Below are 23,178 nucleotides of genomic sequence, written 5' to 3'. Positions count from 1 at the left end.
TTCAGGACTTTAGACAACAACACCTTTTCTGGTACTTTCTCCTCATGCCTCTATAGTTGTTATTGTCTGAGTGCTTATGTGTTTGAAATGAATCAGAAAAGCAATAATAGGCTCTAGTATTAAAGTTCTCTTTTTAAGGAAAAACTAAGGGACAGAATGTATCGGACAGATATTTTCAAATTCTGTTTTCAAACTAAATTTGGTTCTTCTTGTTAAAAAAAAACAAAACAGTGCAATGAGTCACCCCTGCACTTGAGGATTGAAATGTGTCAAGTCAAATCTGTCACATTAGATTCTGGACAATGAGTTACAAGTCATGTAAAACTGTGCATGACGTTTAAAAAGAGTTTTGTACTCTGCTCGCAGAGATTTCAATTTCATATAAAGAAAAGCTCTGTTTAGATTTCTAAAAGAGTGCTGATTCTGTCATTTCAACGTCATGCTTCTCTTCCTAACTTGACCATGTACATGAAATTATGCTGGACAAGCGTTGCCTCTCAAACGTCAAATGGAGGATTGATTAAAGCTCTTGGCCATTTTTATCACATCCACTTGTGTCATTTAACTGGGTAACTAAACACATGACGTTTATTAAGTTAAGTGTCATTTCACGATAGCTTTAGATGATTTATTTAAGGAAGCTATCAATTGGAAACATGCTCCGAAAACATTGTGTTCCTTCTAGAACAGGCCTTATCAATAGATATCGATGAACAAACTTTTTACTGAATGAGAATAATAAGGCTCATTACACTAGACTCATTTCTGCTTTAGCTTCAGAGAGACTAAATGAGCATTTGATTAGCAAGTCTGCCCTTTAAAAAGTAACTTTAACACATTTGAAACTAAGAAGCCAACTTCCTCAATTAAAGAAAATGCATTCATATTCAGACACAGACCTGGGACCAGAATCAGCTGCCAGAATCAATAATATAACAAAGTGATTGTGGGTACTGTATAATTTATTAACTCAAATTCAGGAGGTAAGGTACTCTTTAACCCTCATCCATTATTTTATTTTTAAAAATCCAATCAACTGAAGTAGAGAGCCCAAAAAAAAGCTAAAAATACATCACTGTCTAAAGAGCGTAATGCACATAAGAGCTGGACACTGACCTGAATCCACACTGTGCTACATTTTCCGATTTACTCGGTTTAAAATAAATGGAACTGAAACATTTTATTGCATAAATCAATTCTACTTCCCTACGTGTTTTTGGCATTTGATTCATTTGATATTAGGGTTTTTAGCTATTCCTGGATCATTTATGAGTGTGAGTAAATTTAGTACAAGAAAGATGCTCTGTGTTTGTCATTTGGTTTCGTAGTCCATCCCAGCAACATGTTAACTATACTTTGAAAAAAGCAGCTTTTTTCCCCCGACTGTGACAGGTCTTCATCTTCTTTACTCTAGGTCGACTTGGCTCGCCAGATTTCCTACTCCATAGAACCCAATGGGTCTCTTCTTCTGCAGCCTCTTACTAAAGATCACCAGGGTTGGTGGGAGTGCAGTGCTTCTAACCGTGTAGCCTCTGTGAAAGCCACTACACAGGTTTTTGTCCTCGGTGAGTGCAAACAGAAGGCCCAACAGAAGTTTTCCTGTCTACAAAATGAGTATTTCATATTGTTTTTTTCCCTACTGTACATGTTTCAACCTCCTTTACATCCACCACTGTGCCTCCAATCCGCCTCCAAAAGATAAATGTAGTACATCTTGAGATGGCCTCTAAACTTTGCAGATTTAGGTAGTTGAAGTGCTGGCCGATTTCCACCGAATCCTCTCCTCTTCTTCCATTACAGGAACGAGTCCCCATGCAGCTACCGCTCTGTCCGTCTCTCCAGGGGTGAAGCAGGCCAACATATCCTGGGAGGCAGGCTTTGATGGAGGATCAGCACAGACATTTTCAGTTTGGTGGGTGTAAAGCCTCCCACTTTCTTCTTGGGCTGTAACCATAGCAGCCATCGACAGCACTGGCATTACTCTATTGATCTCGAGGATGAGGAATTCATTTATGTGTTATCACTTCTTGGCAGCCACAATAAAATAGCTGGTGCAGAGCATAGCTCTGTGTAACACAGTGGCCATGAAAAGAAAGCATGGAAAACAATGACTAGGCTAGCTACAACAGGAGGTAATCAACAAAGTACAGCGTCATGCATCTATTTCTGGTGATTCAGCATTTCTGTATCGGCATACAAATCACAGATAAAGATCTTGAGCTGTTAAATGTGTGATGTACGGGGAAAGAAATGCAAAAACTGCAGACTGCATGACTCAGAACATTTCTGTTTGGAATTCGTTCTCTTAGTAGGGCAGACAGTCCTTGTATTACAATACAGGCTTCATGTCTGTCTCTATGTAAAAGCAGACCATCTTAGTTCATTTAAGTTAAAGTGTTTAAAAAGGGATGATCTAATCAGATAGAAAACCATTCCTACATTTTTTTTTCTTTGTTTTTGATGTACGAGAAAGCAAAAGATGATCTTCTAATGCTCATCGTAATCACGTTGTAACCCGTGAGCGCTACATCAGATGAAGATGAGATGAGTTATCTTAATCCCTGAGAGGAAACTGGGTCATCACTGCAGCAAAAAGCAGCCTAGAAATAAATATTATTCACATCAAGTCTTAAAATAGACGATCAACAAAAAACAACTTCCGTAAGTTTTTAGTCCTTTAAGTCTTGACGCATTACGACCAGGGTTTATCAGCGTCGTTATCAGTCTGATGAGTAGTGACCAATAATTTGACAGCTCAAGTGCAAGCTTAATTTTGGCTGAAAATGATGAAAGATAAATCTTGTCAACATACCATGGCTTCCACTAAATGGTATTTTCATAATCAAAGTAGGTGTTTGACAACTGTGAAAGCTCATTATCACATTTTCTAATGAAATTAGTGTGAAATGATTGACTACACAACAGAAAACCACACCCACAGAGTTATTGAATTGCTCTTTATTGTGCTTAATTAATAGAACCTGCTTTATGTAAGACTTCAGAGGCTAATTCACAGACAGCGCCCTAGTGTATATAATTATTAATGCTTTGCTAATAAGAGTCACTTTATATTCTTTACCATTTCCTCATAAAAGAACACACCACTCTGTGGAGTCAAAGCCTTCCTCCTCAAGAAGAAATGCCTTCATTTCAGAATGACATTAATCACTTTGAAAAGCCTGTGCAGTTTTAAGTAGGTGAATCTGTGATCTTTTTTTATTTCATGCCAAAGGTCAATTAATTTGCTCTGTGTAAGATGGATGTGAAGAGTCTTGGCCCCAGTAAGAACATGCAAAACCTCATAATTGAAGCTGCAAGCTTCCTTTGCAGTTGCAAAGATACATCAGAGCTGTCTCTTCCACAAAATCTGCAGCTGATGATGAGGATGAATGATTGATGAAACCTACTTTTCTGTCATATTTCATAAAACCAGACTCACAGAATTTCAGATACTTTTTGTTCTCAGTTCTTTTCTCTCCATCTCTTGCTCTCTCTGCAGGGTGAAAAAGATTTCAGGACGTGATAATAACAGGAAGCAGGAATGGTTTTCTGTGCCTGTTCCCCGCTCCTCTGGAACCAGGCTGCAGGTGGAAGGGCTATTTCCTGCCACCCATTACCAGTTCAGCATCCTGTCTCAAAACAAAATGGGCTCTGGGCCTTTTAGTGATATTGTCACTGCGCAAACATTGGGTCAGTATCATACACAGCGTCTTTTATATCTTATCTGTTGCTTTCTGCCCATATTTTCTTTTTTGAATATCAATGCAGATTAAATAAAAAGGATGACAATGGTGACAATTGGATTTGCACAGTCCATTTCAAGCTAGGAGCACAATGAAAAAGTACTCAAAAGACTCGATGACATTTGAAATACTGTAGATCATCATAAGTAGAATCAGGCTTGTTAAAATTACAGTATTTGGGGCTAAGCTGACAAACCGGGTTTAAGTCCGACCTTTGACTCCTTTCCCGCATGTCTTCCCAACTTTCTATCGTCAATTGTGCTATCAAGTAAAGGCTAAAAGCAAAAAAGAAAAGAAGCTTGATCTTCATTTAAGAAAAATACAAGTACTTTACTTGATAACTTGAGGTTGCACAAACGGAGCTGGGTAGTTGTTAGAATGGAATACATGTACAATATGTATAAATGTTTTTGAAAGGAATAAAACTAAAAAATAAATAAATAGATACATAAATAAATTCAGTAGACCCCCTCATTGGTGGAGGACTTTTTCAAAACTTAGTCGTGAAAGCAAGCTCACACTTAACATTAACCTGAATTACGGAACAGCCTGTAATGTTGTTGCTCTTTTTACAGAGTCTATACCGTAAATTCCGGACTATAAGCCGCTACTTTTTTCTCACACTTCGAGCACTGCGGCTTCTACTCCGGTGCGGCTAATGCATGGATTTTTCTTGGGGGACAATGAGCTTCTGCCGCAAAAACATTTGACTTCGTCACGTCGGATCTTAATATCAGTCATTTTGCGCTTCATGCACGCACCCTCATCATGGAAAACACACGGAGAAATACATATGATGCAGCTTTCAAGTTAAAGGCGATCGACCTGGCTGTCAAAGAAGCTAACAGAGCTGCTGCACGTTAAGATGACACTGACAGCGACAACAGAGACTGAGGAAGTGAGTAATGAAGTCATTCTGAGGCAGTGAATGGATGGACTTTTTCTTGTGAAATATATTACGGTCATCTTTTTCATCAGCCGTGTTACAGACACCGTCGGCTAGGCTTCGTATTGTAACGGTTCATGTTGTAAAGTCAGTAGTTGATAATGTGTTCATAATTCCGATTATGTGGAGAGTCAGTGAATGCACCAGCGAGAACGTGTTGAGTGGCTGTATGAGAGAACGCTGGGTGAGAGAGTTGGATTGTTACGGCAAGTTATGTGTTGTTCTCTGCTGTAAACGGCGTGGTCACGACCGACAGTGATCGGGTTATTAAGTTATTATTTGAACGCTCTCGTCGTCCTTTAACGTCCGTACGGACGCTACAGTATTTGCGGATGTTACCGGTAGCCTACGTCTGTGTAAATAGCTCTTGTTATAGCGTGGACACCTGCGGCTTATAATCAAGTGCGGCTTATATATGTACAAATACATTTATTTACTTATTTTTAGCCGGTGCGGCTTATATCCAGGTGCGCTCAATAGTACGGAATTTACGGTATATAAATGTTCAGAATCTGTAAAAAGAGTTGAAGAACTGACTTCATCTGCTGGCTTCTGAGTGAAGCTTTTATTCATCTCTCTCAATAGACATCTGTGAGCTAAAAATCCAGTGTGCTAGTTGCCTTAAAAAAAGCAATGCATAGAAAGGGATATTTTATCCCTGACCAGCAATTGCTCCAAGATCCTTTCTGGTCATAAGATTATAGTTGATGAGTCAGAGAAGCAGGCCCAACCAGACAGATCGGAAAGGCTATTTTGGAAAGAGTTCAAAGTGAACTGATATACGATGGCACCTTGTAATGTACAGGTTTTTAGGTTAAGAAAGACATATGAACAAAGTATGAAAATAACAGAAAACCAGTGCAAGGAGTCTAAAATACTCTAAATGAAGTTCCAAGTCTGACAAACCTTTTTGTCAGACTTGGAGTGTTGTTATTCTCTGTAGTTTTTTGTTTTTACCGATGAACGGCAGACAAAACATTGAGCAGGGGAGGCTTTGTTTTCAAGCTGCTGCTGTCCATCCCATTTTGAAGAGGGAAACACTGAAAGCTTTAGATTATATCAGGTTTTTTCAAAATGTAATTAAACTGAGCTACAGTTGATATGAGCAACATTCCTAAAGGCCAAAAGAAACTTGGCAACAGTTTGGTCAGTTTGTTATCTGTCAGCTAAAGACTGTTTTAAGAGACAGCACATTCTTAATCACTACTCGTATTGTCTGTTTTTTTCCTCAGTTCAGGCTTCTCATCATTGCTTCATGATGACATTATGTTTTTATGTTATTTGGTCACATAGCTTCTGCTGTAAATATGGCATTGTTGAGTTAACCTAGTTCAATAGGACTGTGAAAAAGAAGGAGACAAAGCCACAGTAACATTACAATCCATAATGGACATTTGAAGTTTAGCATTTTGGCAAGTTTTTGTTTTTTGGAGAGGAACGCAGTGGATCATCAGAGATGATAAGTCTGGCTACACATTTATCTTTGTTAACATATAACATGAACAAATTGTTTACCAAAAGTGTCCATACTTAAAGTAAGACCAGTTTTAAATTCAACTAGAGATGGAACCATTGTTACAAAACTGACTTCATGCTGCATTTAAAAAGAACCAGAACTCGTGTCTGTGACCTTGATATAAAAAATGTTCACTGAGGTAGTACATAACTAAGGAGAAGGATACATTCCCTTTACTGTCACTACGATTAAGCAACTTGATTGCGATTTAAATTATTAATGTGAACGTAAATACACATTTTCTTTAGTCAATAAATGCTAAGTTATCCCATATAGAGATATGTGCTTTTTCTTGTGACTATTAGGTTCCACCATATTTAAAAATACATGTGTTAATTTAACAAATAAATAAATACATCCAGTGTTGCTATCACAATAGGTAAAGGTCAGCATGTTGAATGATGACACCAACTTGCATCTTAACATGTTTTTGTGACCTCAGACAGGCAATGGGGATTTTAGGATGTATCAAATATTTGCAGAGGGTAAAATCAACTTCAGAATCTATGTTTGTACAGAATGTGCAGCTACTCTTCTCTTCTTCTTAACAGTATGTACAGTACATGTACTTATCTCAAGAAGTTTGCCCAGGATCATGGCAGGCCAGGTCAGTGGATGACTCAGTCTGAGGAGAAGTTGTGAATTAAATGATGATGTTGCTCCTGGAAACAAATTATCGTTTCTGGCAGAGATTAAGCATCCTTGATACAGATGAGAGATCACAGAAATATCTTTGAAGATGCTACCTGCAGCTGAATAAAATGTTTTTAAAGCCTTTAGACAGATGTGTTTAGAAGTGTTGGAGACAGAGAGACAGTAAACATCACAGTGATTTTGTCAATTTTAGTCGTCTGAGTCTCTTAATTAAGCTTATGCATAATCAACTGTCATCATTATTTCAAGCATAACAATTTTGTTGGAATGAGTATTCAGAAGAAACTCCTGATCAGCAGGATGAAAAAACTAAGGATGCACCTGCAACATCCCAAAATCAGAAAAAGGGCCTAAAATAAAGAAATATATACACATACATACACACATACATACATACACACACACATACATACATACATACACACACACACATATCCACATACATACATACAGTACATCCACACATACAACACTACGTTGGCCCTATGTTTGATCAAACCTAAAAAAACTTAACAGAAACTGTGTACTTATGTGGTCTGCAGAATTACAAACAAACGCCAAACTTTCCCCTCACACTCTCAAGGTTGAACATCTGTGGCAGTAGCAATTTCCTGCGCTGTAATTTAATTTTTCCACCAGATTGTGTGCTGCTCGACTGAAGGTCTTTCCTATTTCCTCCTGCAACAGATCCTCCACTGAGGAGAGGTAAACTAAAGCCCCCTATGTCGCTGTCGGCTGATCAGGGCTCAGCGGGTGTTATTCTGCAATGGTCCCTTCCCGAAGCACGGCATCCTCCCATCACAGGCTTTGTTCTTCAGTCCCGCACCGAACAAGGGGAGTGGTTTAATTTGGATGAGGACATCAGTGCCAACAGTAGTGCGATAGTCGTTCCGGGTCTGCACAAGGTAACAAGCCAGTCACACAGCTCCCTCTGAGACTAATCAGTTCATGCTGCTTGTTGAATGCCTTAGAGATTTTTATCTAGGCTACATCTCAGTGATTTTACTTTGGTAGATTCTCAATTATGCTCACGATACGACCGACATGGCTTTTCTGTCTTCTTTCAATCTCTGTGCGCTGCCTTTTCATCCCCCATCCTTTCGTATGCTGTCCTGTGCAGGCCTAGACAAATTCAAATCCACTTCATTAGCATTGCAGGCACAGTTGCGTGTTGACAAAGTGTGGTCTCATCCTCTGCCCTTCCCACTGTATGTGTGTGTGTGTGTGCGTGTTGGTGTGCTTGTGTGTGGATGCTTGTCCCAGGACTGTGTGTACGAGCTGCGGCTGCTATCTCGTCGTGGGGACTTGCTGAGCGAGCCCAGTCCATCAGTCAATGTCTCTACAGTGGGTAGGTGTTTTCAGAGCAACCTTGCCCCCCTTTGCATTCTCGCCCCACCCGCTGTTACAACCCATCCTCCTCCATCAGGCTCTTTTTTTTTTCCAAGTCTTGGGTCTCTTTTTTACTTTCTCCCCTTCCTTCTATTCCCAGCGTCAGACCAAAATTAGAGCAGAGCCCCGGGGAACACTGTCCATTAGAAGCCTGAGTGATAGAAATAGCTTCACTAATAACTTCTCACAAGACTTAGAGAAATCATTTATACTGGTCTTTTCTGATTCTTATGTGAATGTGACATGAATTTTTCATCAGATATGGTACAGATTCATCAAGCTGATGGCATCACCTGAGGATTGTGTATTGTTAAACATAGCTCAGCTGATAAAATCAACTATAACGTTCGAGTAAATTATGCAAAACAAGTTTTCATGATTCGCTGAAAATGATCATCAGGGACGCTGATTGCAAATTAGATCCACTTAAAGCTGTTAATGTAAAATCTCAAGCAATCTTGTTCAACAGATTTACAATTTTATCTGCAAATGGTTTAAATGAATTGCATGACTTCAAGTGTCTTGAAATGTGACTGTACTGTAGGTCAGTCAGTTTGATCACATAAATGATAATATTTTAGTTCATTTTATGATTATAGAAATTCATCGAGAGCTTTTCACTTTATTTTTCATTTCAGGGCTGCTCCTCTTCTTCTTAAACTAAAATCTCTGGATTAGAATTAAGATGATAGTTACAGTATGCTCACAGTGTGGTTGCTCTTACCTTGTCTTTATTTAAAAAATGTATAAATATCCCCACTTATTTATAATATTTCACAGGGATGGAGATTTACCCCGCCCCATCTCGACTTTTGGAGTTCGTCCCAGAGCCTTTATTAGCCGGTGTGCTGGGCGGGGTTGGCTTCATGTTCTTGGCACTGGTTTTGCTGCTGGGGTCCGCCTATATCATCAAGAGAGACCAGCGGCGCAGAAAGAAGAATGGTAAAACGCCCCTCACTCCAGAGACTCAGCAGACACTCACTATGATGAACTGCATCATGAATATCATCATTTATTCAATAAAATATTGAAGGCACTTTCAGTCCATTATATAAATCATTCCCCACTGCATGGATTTGGCGCTCCTTTTGTACCCCCGCTCGTCCATTCAGTTGTAAAAGTTATTGATGTCATTTACATTACTTGCTAATTAGGGTAATTTCTCATTAGTGGCTGATAAATGTAAGTGTAATTAACTTTTTGGACAAGCCTGGGTGCCTCGGGCCCTTTAATAGGCTCTTATTAGGGTTGATTATGTTTTTACTCCTTGGTCAGTGGTTGTATCCTAATGAGTCAGATACCATTTTACCCCTCTCCCTCACATTCAGAGCCCCATCCTGCCATCCATAAACGCTCCCCATCAATGTAAGTACCCCTTTATCATTTTATTTTAATACCCCCTCATTGACCTTTTCCTCTGCTTTCCCTTACAAACTGATATACATTGAAAATGCCAACACTGGGATCATTTTCTGTTACATATCCTCATTTCCTGTCTCATCATAATCTATTGCTGCTTCTGCTGTTTTTGGTCTCTTTTTGTCTGCATCTCTCCCGCCCCCGCTTTCACTCTTACTCAATCTTATTTTCTCGGATTTATTTTCACTCCCTCTTACACCTCCGTTTTTTCTTATAATTTTGTTCTTCACCACTCACTCCCCCTCTTTCTTTCTCTCTCTGTATTTTTCCCCTCTCTCTTTCTCTCTCTCGCTGACACAGTAAGACTTCAGGCACCAGCAGTCCAGACAGTATGTTGAAGAAAAGCCTACTTCCAGCCAGCAACCTCTATCCCACCACTTCCTCTACCACCACCACCTCCTCCTCCTCGCAGACAGACTGTTCCTCCTTCAGCACTGAGAATCATCAACAACGGAAGCATCCTCTATCAAACTACAGCAGAGGTCGCCTTATGAGGACACATTCTTCTCCAATCTCACCGTCAGTAGAGTTAATCTCACGAGGTCCTGATGGGCGTTTTGTAATCCCGCAGTACGACACAATGACTATTCAGAGCAAGAAAAACGTAAGGCATGGCCAACCAGCAAGGGTCCGAAGATCTGTGTCACTGCACTCTGAGAGGGACAGCAAAGAGCCACCGTTTGTACTCTCTGTTGACCTCCCGCCTAGGACGCCAGCAGTGGCTGATTCTAAAAAACTAATTTGTGGCATGGACCAGCTCTTGCCCAATTATAGCCCTTGTATCTTGGACCAGAAATCCAATTGCGATGGCGTTCCTGACATCGGCAGCATGTGCTCAAACAGTAGCTTGGCTACTGTTTCTTATCAAGACAGAAAATTTGCTCCAACATTTCCTGTGCTCCCACATATCCGATCCAGCCTTGGTCAGCCATCTACCACAGCAAGCAATCTTGTTCTTCAAATGGAGCACGAGCGGGAGAGAGGAAACTTGAGTCACTGCCTGAAACTGGCTCAGGAGAGGGAGGAGCTGGAGAGGGAGCTCCGGAAGTACACAATGGAAAGAGGAGAATATAGAGGGGAGCAATTAGACTTTGAAGGAGGAGAGGCTGACACGTATGATCATATGTGGGAATATAAAAGCAGCACATTGCCTCCCAGATTACCCCAAGGCAGCAAGGAGAGCTTTGCTTGGTCACAGAGCCCTTTCTCCTCATCGTCTGTGCATTGGGATGCCCGTACTCTTGATTCTCCTTCCTCTCAGATCCCTATCCCAACCCATTTCAACGAGTCGTTACCTACAAGTAACTCTTGTTTTCAGTCCTATGACCATCATCCTGCCCCATCATTCACCCCACAATCCTACATCCAATCTGAGAAGGCAGGCAGCCTTCCCAAAGACCGATTAACACTCCCACATCTGTCCTCAAAGCACCAGGGACATGAAAGGATACAGGCAGCACCAGAGGGCTATGATAATTCACCACAATCCACACGCTTAGAAAGGCAAACATATGAGTCATACTCCGAGGCACGGACACGGAACCATCTTAGTCGTGGCAGCCTTTCAACATTGTCTTTTCATAGCAATAATTACACGGGAGGATTACATTTGGCTCCAAATGCAGTGCCAGACTCTTCAGAATCGGAGGTTGTGGTCCCTGAGCCCACTCATGAATACGTGTGCGTTGAGATGAGTGTGGATGACCCAGAGATGGATGTATGTGTGATACAATCTACAGAGCCCATGCTTCACCAAAGAATTGCCTCCCATGTGCAACAAGGGCACTCACTGACGGCCAGAGGCAGATTCAGAGACATCAGTAGGAGTTCAAGCTTTGACTGCCGAGGTTCTGCTCCTGGGGATGACCCAGCTACTCTGCAACTTCCTACCAGCACTAAAGCTGCGACCCCAAGCTCGAAAATGTGGGACTCCAAGCGGCGAAGTCAAAGCCTTGACTCAAGGAAAAGAAAAGAAAGCTATTTCCTGACTCCTGACGCGTGGATAGACTCTCTCAGCCAAGAGAACTGCTCTGTTGTCTCCTCTCGTCCACAATCTCTGTTTTTGGAGCCCCTGAGCCCGCTGGCAAGGAAAATCTTCAAACCTCCTGCAAGTCCTCCTTCTGCTGCCCAGGCTGCTTCCCGTTTACCTCCCACTGTGGATGGTATGTCTCCAAGGCCTAGTTTAAATCTCAACATGCCTTGTCACTATGAGCCAACAAGAGAGGCGTCCATCTGTACAGAATCTGCCAAATGGACAGTCCCCTTTCCGGAGTCCATGAAACAGGCTGAAGGTTCCTTGGAGGCCATGAAGAAGGCTTCCACATACCATCCATTAAACAACAAAGATCAAGAGCCTCTCGAAATAGAAGCAGGAGGCTATGATGGAGTGCCGGAGTCAGGGAGCAGTTACAGCAGTTATGCCAGCAGTGGCCGGGGGAGCATGGAGCCAGCAAACGGACGTCTTTCTGTGTGTCAACTCTCCCCAACTCTCACCAGTTCACCTGAGACTGTAGAGGAAATCCAGGGGAGCACAGATCACAAACACAGTCTCCAGATGGAACCAAGCCAAAGGTATTACAGCAACTGTGATTCACACTCGAGTCTTGGATTTTTTTATAACTGTATTTTTTTTACTGTATGGAAGAGCATCACTTTAAACATTTGTTTGTTCATCAGCATAATATCAAAAGCACCGTTTCTTTTTTATAGCTTAGCAAATATTGTAAGCAACAGATGTTTAGAAATGATAAATACACAAATGATGTATGTCGATATTACTGTTCAAGTAAAAGTAGCAGTCGCGCACATCCAGTAAGGTGCCTGTCTCAAAGGTCAGCATTCAATGAATAAAAGAAGGAGACCGCACACACTGAGTCTGAAGAAGAGCTGTGCTCGAAACGTCACTCGCTCACGAGATATTACTGTTCACAAATTAATATCAGACATTTTACTATTAGCAAATAAAACTGCAATGAAATGTTGAGATATAATCTGAACATATAATGGAAACGTGAAATAGAAATAATCTTTACTGGACTTGATGGATAGTTTATTTATAGAGTTTTCATAACTCTTGACACTAATGAGTGTGTATGTCTGTTGTTAAACATTCAAACTCTTTTTGAAACCAAGCACTGTTTTGTGGCCTCTCCAGGAGAAAGGACTCAGTTGATGAAAATTACGAGTGGGATGCTGCTGATTTTTGCTCACCTGGAGACCGTGATGGTGAGGGTTTTTCATTCCTCACAACTAATATGTGAAAACAAATTATACAATAGGTATTATTATTACAGTACGTTAACAATTACATTTTATGCTAATGGTGTTGTAATAAAGCAGATTATAAAAAACAGATCATGTAACCAATTCGCATGGCATACACCTTCATGGATGATGACATAAGTAAGTTTAATGTATTCTTTTTTTAAAGATGGAAAAATAGACCCGGCAGAGATATTGGCATTGTTATTGATACAATGAAGGTGGACAATGTTTATGGCTGATGGCAGGCAAGAGCAAAGTCATTATTTATTGTTGACCTCATGTAAAGGGAGTCTTTTTTGGTTAGTTAACTAAGAAGGCTCTAAACCTATGAACCGGAAAATAAATTGACATAAATTACTATTTAGACACTAAAACCTTCTAACAGGTTGGTTGAACTTTTCAATTGACCCTCTCGTTAGGTACTGGTCTATTTGTTAGCAACCAGCCAATCAGTGACTTCCATTCGTCATTGTCATTTACCTGTCAGATCTTGTGTGAGATGTTGAGATCAATCTTCTGATAAAAGAATACATTGCGTCAGTGTCAGATGCATGTCAAAGTAAAAGCACAGAAACATAAAGCTATTCTTTTAGATTATTGACAGTCAATGTTGTTCATTTACAGATATCTTAAGAATCAAAGCTTTACAACGTCTTCAATAAGCCAAAGTTTTGTCCAACATACAAGCTCTTGAAATCGTTTACCATATCTTTGTTGACAAATATTATAAAGGTCAGGGCACCAAGGGCCTACATTATGAATAAAATTATGCACTCGTTGTGGCAACTGATAGTCATTGGTCTAACTAACATAACCCTAACGGCCAATTTCCACATAATCCGTGCATTCTGTCAGCATCACAGTTTTGCTCCATCAGACACCACATGCCCTGCCCCACTGGGTCTGTTTCTGGAGCACGAGTGCAGCCATGAGCAGCTGTGCACACATCACAGAGAAGATCAGGCGGGAATAAAGAAAATGTGCAAACATGTTGCTTTATCACTCTGAGGATGAGTTGCTGTTCATTCGAGGCCTATTTTGATGTAGTTGATAGAGTGATGAAAAATATGACTAGGAGTCCATATAGTGTCTTTTATTTTTAAATGGCAGGATGCTCTGTGCGTTTCTTTTTTTGACTTCCTGTCCGCTTCAATCTATTCTGTTTAGCTTGACGTGGGCTTAAATCAGGCTACGTCCAAAAAAAAGATATAACAGTGTATTTAGAACTGGCTGGCAGGCTTCAGAGATGGACGACTGCTCTTGATGTGGAAACAGCACTAGAGTGGCAGCGTACACCACCGTAGTGTGTCTCGTTCTGCGGCACGCATGGACTATGTGGAAATTGAAAGTAAGGTTAAGCATTGCAAACTGGAAAAGTACAAGTCACATTTCCGATATGGCCCTCCAATCTCGAGATTAAAGTGCATGCAAAGGTTTTTAAATTGGGAAACAGCATCATTTGATCGCTCATACGTCTGATGGTTACTGGTACACGTCAAACAATAGATGTAAACTTAATTAAAATACAAATGCATTGTGGCACGTGTGATAAAGAGCAACATTTAACAGTCCATAATTGGAGTACTTTGAAAACTGAACCTGATCTAGGTTAAAAAAAAAAAGGTTGCTTTGTTATCAAGATAGAAATAAGTAAAAGTTCTAACCTGCTTTTACTAAGTTCCTTCTCTGAATTAACTGCATTTCAACTCAGACACCAGTGTTGAATGTATAACCCTTCACCTGTGAATGTTTTCTATCTCTGGGAGTTCATGAAGAAGATGATGAAACCAACAGAGTGCAGACATTCAATGAAATAAAATCTGTGGTAAAATACCAGCAAACTAAGATCATTTCACAACTTTCTTTTTTTTTTTTTTTCCACCTACAGGCTTGCTTTCTTCATTGAATCTTCTGAAACCTTCTCGGTGCTGCAGCCTTCCCAGCATGCAATGTACCACTAAGGCACTGAAAAATTACACTCAGCTCTCTCTGCTCCCGGGGCATCAAAGCAGCTGCTCTGCTGAGCCAGAACCAGACACCGTGCTGTTCTGACAGCACCCGCCTTTGGCTCATCTCACCTAGTGTGTCCTTATTGACTCGTATCACAAGGCGACAAAAAGTGTATGTGACTAAAAGGAGAGCTTTTGTCTGGTCATTCTAGTTCTCCTTTTTTCAAAGTAACAAAAGGCTATAGCACAGGTTAGCTCTTTTTGAAGGGTGTGTGGCCAAGTGTCTTTGTTGGGCATCACTTAAAGAAAATAGTTCATCTAATGAAACAAGTCTCAGTTAAAGACAGAAACAAAGACAGAAAAACTCCTTTACTGTCATGCAGAGTTTTCAAAGCCTGTTTTTCTTTTTGTCCGTTTACTGTCCAACTCTTGACATTTTTTGTTTATCCCTACTTCAATCTGCCGATCTGTCGATTTCGAAGCATTTTACTGTGCTCTGTGATCAGCATTCGTCATCCAGGGATGACTCACTGGCCACATAAGGGACGAAAGGATCTCAGTCATCATGAAGTGACTGCATTAAGCTTGAGATGATAAACTTTTTAATCATCTTTGGTCCCAACAAAAGAAGTGGTCATGAAATATAGCATAAGGAAGATACATAAAATATTCTGCTACACTGATTTGGTTTGGCTTCTTTTTAAAAAAAGTGTAATTCAAAGCGCTTGGAGTAGTCAGAAGACTAGAAAAGTGCTTTATAAGCTGAAGTCCATTTACCATTTACAATATAGATCTCAGAAATCACAACAGATGTCATTACCTTCTTTCTTTTGCACTTACAATACTGTGAATTTTAAAGTCATCAGCACCCTACCAAAAGGATAAAAGCCTCAGGTGTCTCCCTGGGCTTTCTCATGTTTCTCTGTTCATCAAAGCAAAATCTGTTTGACTTCAATTTACCATGAGTCCATTGACAGAAGTTGACTGCTTATCTCCCAGCAGGACCTATGCAGTTTATGATCGCACACACAGTAAAGCTCAGAGACCTCCTAACTAAGCTTAAAAAATCCTAGAGAGGAGTCCTATAGCTGAGAAGTGGTTCAGGAACATCCTCAGAGCAACTGTGAGCGAAGAAGGGACAGAAACTATTATCTCAATGAGGAGGTATGGTTAGCCCCAATTGCTAGGTATGACATTTTTTCTTTAGAAGCTATCATCGGTTGATCCAATAACTAGAAAGAAAAAAAAAGTGCTCTCCGACTGATAATGGACATAAACGGACTGTAATATCTCTGATGATAGAATCCAGCCATATTTAAAGGTATATAACATACACAATGTTTGAAATCACATGTCCATTTGCCACAGTAGTCTCTTTGCATGCTAATCTTTACATCAGCATATAAAGGGCCTTTAATAGGTGATGAGATGAACCTGTGGAGTACAGCACATTATGAGGGAGTCACCGTGCAGCCTCACATTTTACAGTGGAAAGTCTAAGAGGGAATACAATGTCTGCATTGATATTTTTTGCCATACAAATTCAATAAGAATATTCTTCATTCAGTGTTTGTAGAACATTTCTCCATCTTCTCAGTTTGAGAAATGCCTATTGAGAGTCCTACCCTACTCTCCCACCATAGGCACACTCTTAAGGTTGCTCTTCATATTGCTTTACTTAATATGGCTTATTACAGGTTTTGTTTGAGGGGGAAGTACTCAGAATCAATTTTTTTCACATCAAACAGTTTTTTCTTAAGGTAATGTTTTTGAGTGATTTCATTAAAGAGGCAGTCCATTTCCTCACAGTTTGGAATCACAGATATGTCCTGTGGATCACATAGTTTAGCCCCGTTAGCGGTTAGCTGTTAGAGGTTAGCTGCCATCATGTGACGCTATTACATAGCTGACACAGCTATCAGCATCTGGCTTACACGCCGCCTACCAAATAGGGCACAGGTGGCTGTGGAAACGCAAACGGGATCATGCTTTACGGATCCAAACCGTACAGATCCGTACCGGACTGCTGTGTGGAAACGGGGCTTTTTTGGACCAAACAGTGCTGTACGTAGCTTGTTGGGCTTAGTTTAGTCTACAGATTACAGCAGGATGAGGTTACTTGTGCTGAGTTTCAAATTGTTGTTACTTGCAACCACCAGCTGATACCTGCTTGATAAATGCAGACAGCAAGAGTGAGAGGAGCAAAGTCAAAGCTCAAACACCATCCACATTGACGTGTCAACACTCTTTGACTGTTTCCTGCGTGAAAGTCTTAAAAAAAAACTTGCTTAAATATTTTTTTACAAATCAGAATTTGCACAGTGGTTCTCCATTGCGCCTACTCAAATACTTTGAAACTCACAGGGATCAAGTGCTAGTACGTTTATTTATCACCATGACGATTAATTCTTCAACGATCTGTGGATACATGTGGCCTGATTCAGAAGGATCACAGATCACCTGGGATCACTTACACCATAGTACATCGTTACTTTTTTCTCTACTGACAATTTTTACTTGCTGCACTCTTAACTTGAGGGTGGCATAATAAGTGGCTACATAAATCAAGACAGTTAAATTCCCCTGCCTCCAGCACAAACTATTTAACAATGAAACAAAGCTGAATTGTGCCAAGCCACTATTTTTGTGTGACTAAGCAGAGATCTGATTGTTGATAAGTACCGTGCACAAAACTTTAATTCCAATCATTTATAGACACATATACATATCCAGTATTATGATGCGCAAACATGTGATCATTAAAATAAAACCTTAAACTTACAAAACCATATTAGCACTATTATACAATACAGTATGGGAACTCTGTCAAAGCCACAAAACTTCAGTCTGAGTGATATTACCTGAGCTAACCAATAATAGGAAAAAGTTACATGCACATTTTTTAAACAGTAGTCTGTTTTAGATGAGCTCTATGAGCATGCACACCGTTTCCCACTCTTTATCTCTCCCTGATTTCCAGCTCAGCCTACTTTCCAATTTCTACAATGAAGGCACAAAAAGCCAAAAATACATCTTTAATAATAAATTAAAATAAACTATGAGCCCGACTTGCTGATGAAGCTATTTCTAATAACCGCTTTGCCATAACAGCTATAGAGAAACATGCTTGTGACTCATGGACGCTTTTCTTCATGTACAATGGTAGAAAAGGAAACATTGGGTTTTTTGTTCTGCTTTTTGCTCTCGCTTGGGGCCTTCACATTAGTCAACCAAATAATTAACTCAAAGCTCAACAGTACAACAAAGCAATGCGGGATGTCCATCCTATAATTGAAATTCACTCATAGAGGCTGCGTTTACTGCAAATCAATGTTTCAGTCCTGTAAAACATTTTCATTTTCTGTGAGCACATTTTGTTCCTCAAGTCCATAAATGATCAAACCCAATGTTCTGCTCGGGGGATTTGCAGTCAGCACTTTGTTGATTTTTTTTTGCCTACGTTTTGAATTCAAACAAGAAAAATGTATATGAAAACCTGTGATCCTAACACGCTAAGAAGAAAACAAAGTTCCTGTTTTTGACATTTGAGGCTAAAAGGTAAAGAAGGAAAGTTCTCAGGAGGTCTCAATCATGAAATGTTCTTGCAGAAAATAATCACACCACACCACTGGCTACATACATAAACTGCACTTCAAAGTACAGCAGCACAAAAGAAAAACGTATCAATAAAAAACTGCTGTCCACAAAGAGAAGTGAAGAACAGCAGGAGCTCATAAACCGGATTGTTTCCTGCTCCTTCTTTTGGTTATTTTGTGAACTAAGGGCTGGGGGGCTGGGGGGGGGGATTAGTGTTAATGCAAGTACTCCTTCATTATGTCCATTAAGCAGTGAATGCTTTCTTTGCAAATGTCATGAAGTGACTCACAAAGTTAGAAATCTATCAAGATGTTTTTAATAAAAATGTCATATTCACATTGAAAAGCTGAGGTACATAGCACTCCTATAGCTCTAAACTTGCAGCAATTAGTGTAACAGAAAAGTGCACGTCTGTTATCAGACAGCCAGATTTTAAAGACAAGATTCTCTGAATGTAATTTTCTTGGCTCTGGATCTGTGGGCACAATCGAAACTTCAACAGACTTCAACAACGTTTTTTTTTAACTTCTGTAACGTTGGGCCAAAAAGTGTTTACATCCATTAACTGTGATTCATAATGAGCCAATTTAGGAGAAGAGAGTGGGGAGTGCGATGTGGGAAGAGGACAGGGGGTAGGGGGTTGAACCTTGACTTCACAATTTAAGAACTGCAGCCCCTGTACATGGCATTAGTTGTATCCACCACTTCAAATAATTGTCAATATAAACAATTAGCTTATGTTACAGTTTTGTCTTTGCCTCACATTTCAATATTTGTTTAACAATACTAGCCTTTGTAGGATAATTCTTAATCATGTCATTTAAGAAGACGTTTTTATGTGAGATATTGTGTTGTTGTTATCACATCTTCCTTTTTTTCCTTCTTGCTGAAAGCAGACACCAATTGCTTGCTCAGCTCCATTTACACAATGAAAAAGCATAGAGGCAATCTGAGATGGTGTCCAGATATACAGCCTCACTCTGCTCTTTGACTCTAGTAGGCCGCTGACTTCATTGACTGATCAAATTCTTGTCTTACATCTGAACAAGCTTTTAATTAAACTAATGGTGTGAGGACTGCGGCACCAGACAGCCCCCATCAATAGGAAATGATCGGAGGTAATGTCATAGTCATCTTTTTTAATCCTCTGCAATTCCTTTTATTTAGACCTTTATATCACGTTGACATCAGAAATTATGAGGTAGGACAAACATATTTCTTGTCTGCGGCTGCCGAGTGGAGTTCTGACAATGTTGCGTTCAAACAAAGAAACAGTAATGAGTATGAGCAAGTTCAGCCTGCGCAGGGGTAATTCCACAGTTTCTTTCGAAGGAAGATTCACAGCACTTGCAACAACAAAGCAACACTGACAGGTAACATTTTCTGGTTTTCTTGTGTTTGGATTCTTGTGTGAATTTATCAGCTTTATATTTCACTGGCTCTCAGGCTTTTTTTTCCTAACTTCAATCTGTGGCTGTCGACGAAGCTCTGAGTTGTGGTTTGTGAAGTTATATTTTTCATTGAAGATGTTTATTTCATCTTTTCTAAGCTTTCTATTGAAGAAATGACACAATGACAGCTTGGTGTTGGGCTTCATACAAAGTGGGTGGATTGAACTGGAGTATGGATTTTTTTCCATAGTTTTTATTCTTTGATATGCTCCTCAACACACATGATTCAGTGACACTGGGTTGGAGACTAAACTATGTCTCCAATTACCCCTATGTCCTCAATACTGCAAGAAGTATCGAGATCAAATTCAAAACTTTTACACCAATAACAATTCACTCCATGGACTCTTACACTACCAATGAAACATTATAAACAGATTAGATACTCAATATGTAAACTGTTACTGAAAAGGTCATGACAAACGTGATTAAGTCTTTGAAAATCTGAGCACTCTTTATAAGGTAGAGACCTTACAAATTAAACAATTTAAAACTTTTGTCTTTAAATGTAAATTAAATTTTCCTTTGCCCTCATGTTCATTGAGACGTTATTATGAGACGTAGGCATCTCATCAGGTCTTAAAAGGTACAAGCATGCCTGCCTCTCATCAGGTCTCTATGGGTTTTAATTAAATGAAATTTAGTTACTTTATTTCTAAATGTGAAATCAACATGGCTACTTTTAGCGCTGCAGTAAAGCCAAACACAAACACCACATGTCACAGGTGTTTCACCTCAACAAACATCAGTTTTTTTTGTTTTTTTTTTGTTTCTGTTTACCTGTAACATTTTGAAATGATGAAATGATAAGTTGCGGCCCCTAGAGTCAACTCATGAGCCTTTAAGGATATTAAATGAGAGAGAGAAAACGGCTGTATGCTTGAAAACCACACACAAATTGCAGCCGAATTACATCCATGATCAGTTTGTAGCTCCACTGTGACATTCTTACACAAGTCTTCACTGAGATGTAAGGCATGTCTTTTTTTATCTAACCTGACAGACGTTATTATTTTTGTTTGTTGCCATATTCGAGTGGACTACAGCAGGTATCTTGTTTTATGCAACAAAGAGAACAAGGATGGCAATTAGTGTTTGTTGCTGAGGAAGAGCTGCAACTATTATCTCCTGCCAAGTGTAAAATTATCACAATTACCGGCAACATGACCAGAAATACGGTCGGACGTGGATAATTTAAAGATTGAAAGCCAAATGAGAGTTTTTCAATCAGTCTATCTGCACACCCAGCATTGAGTCAGAGAGACAAGAATTCACAACATGTCAGCCAAGTTAATTACCTCAGCAAATGCCTCCCAGCAGAGTGTGGGGTAAAAGCATCAGGGGAGAGAAAGACTTTTTTCTGCTGTGTTGCTTTTATACTACAGCTGAGTCTTTTCTTAACCTCTATTTCACTTCAATTAGGCGCTAGCCTGGGAGACTTAGTTTTTTTTTAACATCTGTGTTCTTGTTATCCCAGGGGCAATAACCTTCTGTAAGTGTTTCTTACGCTTTCATTGATTACCAAACGTGTTCATCCAGAAATGCTGACCTTATTATATCTGGTGCTTTTTTCGGTGTCCGAGATCATTAAGTAGTACAAATAAGATAATTGAACCATTTTCTCACTAAACCTGTTGACATTGTAAACACCTCTGAGATTTTTCCTTTAAACATCATCATATGACTGTCTTTTAGTCATTGAAAGAGATGTAAAACTTTTTTCATTTGGACCCATCATTCTTGGTTATAGAGACTTACTTTCACTTAACGTGGTATGATTAAATCAAAGATTTTATGTATTTGTGTTGACTGATTGCTTTTGTAAATTATTGAAATTTTGAATTGTCCTTTTTTCTGCATTTATTCTTCATGATGTTCCGACAGATGTCTTGATACACTACTTTACAGATAACAATATGATTGTCATAATGGAGAAATATGTCAGATTTTTGTGAGGAGTCACGTTTGCTTGTATTTGGATAAGGAATAAAAGTTTTGAGATGATCTGATAAAAGTTCAGATTTTGCAATTATCTGTAAACGTTTGTTGATGCAAGTGGATTTCGTATATACAGTTCGATTTCTTGAGTTAATCATTCTTTGAAGCTTATTCTCCATCAGATTTTGTGTTTAAAATAAAAAGATATATTAGAAAGAAATATTGAAAATAAGAGAAAAAACTTATATAGTGATATTTAGCGTATTTATAAAGGCTGCTTAAAACAATATATTTATAAGTTTTCCTGATCCTCCATTTTTACTGCTTCTTTAAATGTCTCCTATATTTCATATGTACTCTGAATCATCTGAGGGTTACACTGTGTCTCGTAAATTATTTTATTATGAAATAGACACTTGTTTTGAATCACTTTTGAAGCTACAGTAAACAGTTTTCAATAATTCAGCATCTTTTTATGCTTTTTCTGTTATCTGGATTCTTTAGCTAGTCCTAATCTCTTGCATTGAAATTACTTCAATAGAAATGAATCCAAGAGTTTGCTGACCCAAACCTTTGGAAAAGAATTAGGCTATTTAAGGAGAATGTAGGCGCTTACTGGCATCGAAATTATTCATCGAAATTATTTTCATTGCTGTCACAAATAGATGTACACTGTGAAATACTTTGCAGTCTTTCTATGGGCAAAAAAATGTTGTACGTTTGTATTGTAATTGTTCAACCTGAATATTTGTGTGCTGTTTGGTCAGTGAACGTATAGAGCTGCCTGACTGAGCACCAGAGTTAACCTGCAGATCAATCAATCTGAGATGTCGTCTGTCACAAATTGTTTGGTAACACCTTCTTTTGACCCACCACGACTTATAGGTTTAGCTATCGGTGGTATCAATGTTGCATTGTGTATGAACTACAGTCAAATGCATGTGTACACCTGCAACATAAAGGATGACATTGCAAAAATCAACACTGTGGCAGATGATAAAATCAGCAGCAGTCCTGACCCAGGTTTGCGGCCCAGCACCACATACACAGTAATTGTGATCTGCTTAATGTCACACAGAGTGAGTGCTGACATTACTGTGAACTAAAGTTACTAAACAAATACTAAGTTGGTAACTTAAGCAATATGAGCTTATGTTTGAATGTCAAATTATCATCACAAGCCAGTAGGCTCCTTTAGCTTAACATGACAACAGAAACATAAAATCATTACATCTATGGTGAACTGATTGTCCACAATGGATGCATAAATCCGATGGATCCATGTAGTCGCACTGTCAGAACAGAAGTGTTG

The 23,178-nt window shown here is 39.4% G+C and overlaps 2 protein-coding genes across 5 annotated transcripts in view; one reads left to right on the top strand and one right to left on the bottom strand.

Annotated features, from left to right (window-relative positions):
• igsf9a (immunoglobulin superfamily, member 9a) overlaps window positions 1-15,552 on the top strand; it is a 58,088-nt gene extending 42,536 nt beyond the window's left edge. For all 4 annotated transcript variants that reach the window (XM_079363708.1, XM_079363707.1, XM_079363706.1 and 1 more), the window contains exons 12-21: window positions 1,415-1,565; window positions 1,801-1,912; window positions 3,500-3,690; window positions 7,547-7,764; window positions 8,123-8,207; window positions 9,029-9,190; window positions 9,577-9,613; window positions 9,968-12,238; window positions 12,822-12,892; window positions 14,820-15,552. In XM_079363708.1, the coding sequence (XP_079219834.1) occupies window positions 1,415-1,565; window positions 1,801-1,912; window positions 3,500-3,690; window positions 7,547-7,764; window positions 8,123-8,207; window positions 9,029-9,190; window positions 9,577-9,613; window positions 9,968-12,238; window positions 12,822-12,892; window positions 14,820-14,983 (3,462 nt within the window). In that variant the 3' untranslated portion in view covers window positions 14,984-15,552. The remainder of the gene's footprint in view (window positions 1-1,414; window positions 1,566-1,800; window positions 1,913-3,499; window positions 3,691-7,546; window positions 7,765-8,122; window positions 8,208-9,028; window positions 9,191-9,576; window positions 9,614-9,967; window positions 12,239-12,821; window positions 12,893-14,819) is intronic.
• adra1ab (adrenoceptor alpha 1Ab) overlaps window positions 1-23,178 on the bottom strand; it is a 276,886-nt gene that overhangs the window by 87,000 nt on the left and 166,708 nt on the right. The window lies entirely within an intron of this gene.

Source organism: Symphodus melops, assembly GCF_947650265.1.
Source record: "Symphodus melops genome assembly, chromosome: 16".
Classification (NCBI taxonomy): Eukaryota; Metazoa; Chordata; class Actinopteri; order Labriformes; family Labridae; genus Symphodus; species Symphodus melops.
This window is presented reverse-complemented; position numbering and strand designations above follow the sequence as displayed.